The sequence below is a fragment of the Sinocyclocheilus grahami genome, unplaced genomic scaffold (assembly GCF_001515645.1).
Source record: "Sinocyclocheilus grahami isolate Dianchi unplaced genomic scaffold, SAMN03320097.WGS_v1.1 scaffold747.1, whole genome shotgun sequence".
Taxonomy (NCBI): domain Eukaryota; kingdom Metazoa; phylum Chordata; class Actinopteri; order Cypriniformes; family Cyprinidae; genus Sinocyclocheilus; species Sinocyclocheilus grahami.
This window is the reverse complement of record NW_015505926.1, coordinates 642,505-649,604: the sequence shown is the minus strand read 5'-3', so window position 1 is coordinate 649,604 and position 7,100 is coordinate 642,505. Positions and strand designations below refer to the sequence as shown.

At 39.1% G+C, this 7,100-nt stretch overlaps 1 protein-coding gene across 2 annotated transcripts; it reads left to right on the top strand.

Moving 5' to 3' along the window:
• Positions 1-805: 805 nt before the first annotated feature.
• Positions 806-6,360, top strand: LOC107560911 (selenide, water dikinase 2-like). 2 transcript variants are annotated; one of them, XM_016245206.1, is made up of 8 exons: positions 806-1,275; positions 2,291-2,394; positions 2,475-2,582; positions 2,740-2,894; positions 3,919-4,009; positions 4,151-4,250; positions 4,707-4,919; positions 5,440-6,360. In XM_016245206.1, exons 1-8 carry the CDS (start codon positions 984-986, stop codon positions 5,712-5,714), a joined length of 1,338 nt encoding a protein of 445 aa, XP_016100692.1. In that variant the 5' UTR covers positions 806-983; the 3' UTR covers positions 5,715-6,360. The 2 variants fall into 2 exon arrangements, with proteins under 2 accessions (XP_016100692.1, XP_016100691.1); XM_016245205.1 differs by lacking the exons at positions 806-1,275; positions 2,291-2,394; positions 2,475-2,582; positions 2,740-2,894 and adding exons at positions 3,144-3,243; positions 3,324-3,431; positions 3,589-3,743.
• The last annotated feature ends 740 nt before the right edge of the window (positions 6,361-7,100 follow it).

Genomic DNA, 7,100 nt, shown 5'->3' with positions numbered 1-7,100 from the left:
TTGATGTTGCTCATCAGGTTGGAAAAGGTTTCAATGCCATCTCTAAAGAGTTTGGACTCCACAAACATTCAGACAGATGTACAAATGGAGGAATTTCAAGACCATTGTTACCCTCCCCAATTTCATTTCTAGGTTGTTTGGAACATGTATACAAATTAATCTGTATGATGCCGTTTTTTTTTTTGTACAGGACAATGTTGATTCCAAAAGTACGATTACACCACTTTTAATTTTAATTGGAAAATATCACATTCATGTGAAAAAATGGTCTAAAGCTAAGCCAAACTTTGAACATTTTATAAAAGAGATTAAACAACATGGTACTACATTAGACAAAATTAAGAAAAAAAAAGCAAGAAAGATCCATGAAGCTTTTTGTTATTATAAATTGTTGTAATTTTACCCCTGGTATGAATTGTTTCACTTTACATATTCTTATGAATGTTTATTTGTTTTTGTACTTGTTGCATATGCTTGTACAAATCTTTGTATAATTTTTGCATAATAATAATAAAAAAAAGTATCTGGGATTGTCAGTATATTTGCATGAATATTTCTGATGCACCTTTATGTCAGTACCACAATAGGCGGAGCTCACGATAGCAGCCTGTGGGATGCTTATATTTGAGGGGGTTTAAGCGTGACCAGTCAAATGCAAAACATCCTAGACGTAGTTAAATTTGGTGCGAGATTAATTTTCCTACACTTTCTCTGGTGGTTTGAGTGTATTCTGGCTGTACTCTGTCTGTCAGCGATGAATTCTCTAACTAGTGTCATACGGTGACTCTCACCTCCCCTCTGCAGGGTGAGATGGTTCAGTCCGCTAGCGCGCCGCGTCCACACTCGTTTCTATGACCAAGCGTGCAGATAAAACACGCTCTCTTGATTCTGTCAGCCATTTATCCCGTCAAACGACTCCCCCTTCTCTTTCATTTCCCTTGTTTCACTATCTGAGTGAGGAGTAAATAAAATTCTCTCTAGCCATGTCAGTTTCTGAGCCAGCGTCAGTGGACTCTGGCGGAGCGGGAGCCTTTTACCCGGCGGGATACCAGGCGCTGAACCCGGAGGAGCACGGCCTAGACCGCGGCTTCCGGCTCACGGCCTTCTCCGATATGAAGGGATGAGGGTGTAAAGTCCCGCAGGAGACTCTGCTCAAACTCCTGCAGGGACTAGAGCCGGACCGCCCGCCCGGAGAGGACGGCGGCTCGGGGGCGGGTGTTGGAGACGAGACCGCTGAATTCGGACTTGTTTCAGTTGCTCAGGGTCCTCGACTAGGTAAAGTATGACTGACCTGTCACAGTCACACCAGCGCTGTCAAACAGCGAACGCTGATCCGTGAACCTCTCGTTCGTTTGAGTCGGATCTTTTTCATGAATCTGTTGAATAGTTTCAAAAATCAGCAAACTGAGTTTGCTCTTACTGATAGTAAGTGCATATGGAGTGAACCAGGAATTTGACTGATAAAAGCAACATAAAATATTCTGGAAATATGTTTTGGACTTTATTAAATTATAGGATTTCCCAATAAGAGGTGAATTTAATAAAATAGTTACATCAAACAAAATGTGGTTAATAGAAAAAAAACTTTAGTAAGCAGTAATCTGTTGATTACTTATGGTTTTATTGTGATCTTAAAAAAATCACTGAATCGGTTTTGTGAACCGGTTCATGGAAACGAACTGTTCAAAAGAACCGAGTCGCGGAAATGAGTCAGACTCCCCATCATTGCCAAATGTCAAAGAAATCACGAAAGCGCACGTTATCTGTGCATATCGAGAGGTCTGAAAATAGAAACTAACCGTTTTGTTTCCTGCATCAGTCCTTTAATATACCATGATTAACCTGACTATATAACGACTATATTAATATATTAATTTATTTTTTATTACAGACGTTTTTCAGCATGCAATATGTTGTCATCTATTTATGTACTACAAAGTACCGTTGTTTTCATGTTATTCGTAAGTCTCAGTCTCGAAAAATCACAGAACATCTGTGTTTGTAAAACTCTTTGTTTAACCTTTGGCTTATCCTGTTAATTAAAAACTACTAGGAAGTATAATGCAATCATTTGAAAGAGATGTGAACTATGAACCCAGGCTATAAATGAATGCTTTCCACTGCAAAATGGATCATAAGTAATCCTACAAAAATGCTTCATACTGTTGCCAACTGAATGGGTTTTATAAGGATTTAAGTACCTATATTATATGATTAATCAAAGCTTCTTTAAATATACATGCACACTGTGCAGGAAATTACAGAGGGTGAAAAATTATCTTATCTGCAGGTATTGGAATGGACTCATGTGTGATCCCTCTGAGGCATGGAGGTCTTTCCCTGGTCCAAACCACAGATTTCTTCTATCCTTTAGTGGAGGATCCTTACATGATGGTGAGTGATCTCTATTAATATTTTGGAAATGTTAGCATGGAACTTACAAATAAATGGCACTCACATCCATTCTTTTACAGGGACGAATTGCTTGTGCAAATGTTCTGAGTGATCTGTATGCCATGGGCATCACAGAGTGTGACAACATGCTCATGCTTCTCAGCGTCAGTCAGAAGATGAATGAGAAGGTGAGCTGGGCTCTCTCTGCGTTCATTTTCGATCATTTTTGTTTTCCATTTTTTTACGTTTCGTTAGTTTTCTATGTATAGTTTTTTAAATTTTTAAATTCGGGATGCTGAGTGTGAAATGGTTAATTTTCTTTGTACTGTGCTGTTGTTCTCTCAGGAGAGAGATCAGGTGATGCCTCTAATGATGAAGGGCTTCCGTGATGCGGCAGAGGAGGCTGGGACTTCGGTAACCGGGGGACAAACAGTCATCAATCCCTGGATCATCGTCGGGGGTGTAGCTTCTGTGGTGTGCCAGCCCAATGATTTCATCATGTGAGTGTCTCTGTCTGCTCTCTCGTGAATCAAAGGACTGTGTCTGTACACTTGGTTCTGAATGATTCAGATTTTCCTTAATGGATATTTCTACAATTATCAAAGTGAATATCCATTGTGTGACACTTCACGGTTTTAGTTGTGTAAAAGCTCACATGTATGTGTATGTTTGCAGGCCTGACAGTGCTGTACCTGGAGATGTGTTAGTTCTGACTAAACCTCTGGGAGTTCTTTCTTGGATTAAGGTATTGGAATGGACTCATGTGTGATCCCTCTGAGGCATGGAGGTCTTTCCCTGGTCCAAACCACAGATTTCTTCTATCCTTTAGTGGAGGATCCTTACATGATGGTGAGTGATCTCTATTAATATTTTGGAAATGTTAGCATGGAACTTACAAATAAATGGCACTCACATCCATTCTTTTACAGGGACGAATTGCTTGTGCAAATGTTCTGAGTGATCTGTATGCCATGGGCATCACAGAGTGTGACAACATGCTCATGCTTCTCAGCGTCAGTCAGAAGATGAATGAGAAGGTGAGCTGGGCTCTCTCTGCGTTCATTTTCGATCATTTTTGTTTTCCATTTTTTTACGTTTCGTTAGTTTTCTATGTATAGTTTTTTAAATTTTTAAATTCGGGATGCTGAGTGTGAAATGGTTAATTTTCTTTGTACTGTGCTGTTGTTCTCTCAGGAGAGAGATCAGGTGATGCCTCTAATGATGAAGGGCTTCCGTGATGCGGCAGAGGAGGCTGGGACTTCGGTAACCGGGGGACAAACAGTCATCAATCCCTGGATCATCGTCGGGGGTGTAGCTTCTGTGGTGTGCCAGCCCAATGATTTCATCATGTGAGTGTCTCTGTCTGCTCTCTCGTGAATCAAAGGACTGTGTCTGTACACTTGGTTCTGAATGATTCAGATTTTCCTTAATGGATATTTCTACAATTATCAAAGTGAATATCCATTGTGTGACACTTCACGGTTTTAGTTGTGTAAAAGCTCACATGTATGTGTATGTTTGCAGGCCTGACAGTGCTGTACCTGGAGATGTGTTAGTTCTGACTAAACCTCTGGGAACTCAAGTAGCAGTGAATGCCCATCAGTGGCTGGATATAGTGAGTGTCTTTGGAATGATTGCTTGTCTGTTTTTTCCCCCTTTTTGTAGATGTTTGAAGAGATAACAACTCCACATGTATCACTGTAATCTCATCTCATTTCTTTCTGGATCTGTTTACCTTTATGCTTAATTTATTTAGCCTGAGAAGTGGAACAAGATAAAGTTGGTGATATCCAGGGAGGAGGTGGAGCAAGCTTATCAGGAGGCTATGCTCAATATGGCCACCCTCAATCGCACTGGTATGTCATTGCATAAGCTTTCTTAGCGTGGATTAATTTTAACAGTAGGACCAATATTCAGTACACACATAACCTAGTTTGGCAACTTTGTAGTAGTTCAAATGGCCTGTATGTTTACTTTTCAAATGGTGAGGGAAAAAAAGGAAAAGATAAAATTTATTGGTAATTTATTTAAAAAAAATTTTTAAGGACCAATTCTCACTATTAACGTTTGGCTTATTATCATGCATATTGGCTGTTTATTAGTACTTATAAAGAACATATTAATGCCTTTTCCTGCATGACCATATTTTAGATTCCCTTAATCCACCCCATAATCTTAACAACTAGCCTACCTTATTATAAAGGTACTTTAAGCAGTTTGTGTGCGTGTGTGCGTTTCTTTTTTTTTTTTGCCAAATACAACCAGTTTTATATTGTTTTCAAATGTTGTTTTTGTTTTCTTTCTCTCTCCAGCTGCTGCCTTAATGCACAAATTTAATGCACACGCTGCCACAGACATCACAGGCTTCGGGATCATAGGTCACGCACGGAATCTCGCCCAGCAGCAGAAAAATAATGTTGCCTTCGTCATTCACAACCTTCCCATTATCTCCAAAATGGCCGCAATCAGCAAGGCTGGAGGAAACCTGTTTGGGCTTTTGCAGGGCACCTCTTCTGAAACATCAGGTGAGAGTCCCAGCTCAATGCACAAACACAATTGTGAACCAGTAATGACTGTCATAACTTTGAAATTACACTGAAACCTGAAGTGCCTTAACATAATCCGTTTTGGATCCTTTCTGTATAAGTAAAGATTGTCACTTCAAATATTTTAACAAAAAGCACTGCTCATTCGTCGGCCTCCCTGCATCATCCCAACTGACAAATTTAGAAAATGTTAATAGAGAAAGATTTGTATCTTTTGTTTTTAGTTTTATTATTAATAGTAATAAATTAAAGGTAATATATGTACACTGAACAGCATACAGTCAGTGGACTAACAATATAAATTCTCGCGTTTGATTGGTTAAATTTGAATTAAAGTAAATACACTTTATATTAAAGGTCCTCCTTATGTTTTGCGGTATTAACATTAATGATTAATCAAAGAATCGTTTATTAAAATTCCTGAAAATTGACTTTCCTGGTCTGTAGAGATTTCTCCAAGCTCTTCGGTAGATACAAATTTTTTTCCTGCCTCTCTCAGGTGGTCTGTTGATCTGCTTGCCGCGGGAGCAGGCAGCCCGCTTTTGTGCCGAGATGAAATCCAGTCGTGTGGGTTTGTCGGGAGCTGTGGGGCAGAACGGAGGGGCGGGCGATGGGCAACAGGCTTGGATCATTGGCATCGTGGAGAAGGGCAATCGTTGCGCCCGCATCATTGACAAACCTCGGATCATAGAGGTCCCGTACCGTGGCTCTGTGGTCAGTGCACAGGAGGGGAGCCACAATAATGCCAGTCCTCCTGAGGTGCAGCTGACCTAACAACTCTCTCAGTGATCATCATGTCCTAAGTGAGCTTGATAGATTTGAGTGTGTGTGTGGCCATAACAGACATGGAGTTTGTGTGAAGGACAGAGTATGTGTGGTTACTCCTGCTGTCCATTTCCTCCCCCTGTTCAACCAAAGGGTTGAGAGCAACAGACCAAAAATTTTTCGATTTACCTGGTGGGAGATGGAATGGACAAGAAGCAAAACATTTTTCATCTCTCGTTCTCCTACTCATTCTTTCAAACACACACCCCTCCACTTTCTTTCCCTTTTTTGCCATTTGAGCGGTTTTTCAGCTGTTCTTTAAAGGAATAGTTCACCTAAACAACACCAAAGCTGAGTTATTTACCCTCATGTTGATGAAAACCTGTATGCTGCTATGTTAATTTTTTAAAAAATTTTTGTGGAACACCGGCTACAGTTTTCTATACAACTGATCATAGTGACCATGTCTACAAAAGTAGTTCTTCTGCGCTATTTTCTAAGTTTCTTTAAGCCAGACACTGCAAAAAGTGATTTTCTTACTCTGTAGTAGTTTTATTTTCTAGCACAAATATCTAAACATTCTTACATCAACCTGAGAGGCAAGCCGAGATCTTGCTTCTTGAAAAATGTATCACAATGAGATGAGTTCCTGCTTAAAACAAGAAAAAATAGGGTATGAATAAACTTGCTATCCTCTTGAATTAAGCCTTTTCCTTAGGATTTTTCTTACCGCAAATAAGAAGATTTTTCTTGTTTTAAATTTAAACTCACTTTTTTTTTCAGAAAACAGACAGAAAATAGTTTCTTTATGCTTCTCAAGTAAATGTTAAATGCTATTTGCACTGGAATGGAAAAAAAATATTGAGTAAGAAAGTCACGTTTTGCTATCAGCAAACTAAATTTGTTTAAATTTGTGATCTGTCAACCTGAGTAGCAGATCACTGAATGAGTGAATAATTATGGTTATAAGAAAAAGTGCTCATGTTCCTCTGAAAAAATAACAACACATGGGTTTAGAATAACATGAAGTTGAGTAAATAATAGAATAAAAGGTAAATTTTTGGGTGAACTATTCCTTACTCTAGAAAATGTTTGACCGAAAACATTTTGGTGTTTAGTTTTTTTTCTCCGTAAATTAGTTTAAACCTTATCCGGAGCTTAATTCTTTCTGCTTAATGAGGTGGTGGCTTTGGGACCTCACACTAAAATGAAGCCAGGCTTACCAAGAAAACATTCCAATGAGTTCCTGATCAGTCAAATGCTTTGAATAGCAATGATCCTAAAATGACAATCGAGTGTTTTTCGTTTAAGCCATCTGACTGTCACACCAGTGTATCCTGGGGCCTGAATAATCATAATCATTTGTTTAATTGTGATATTTATTGGTACAATCAA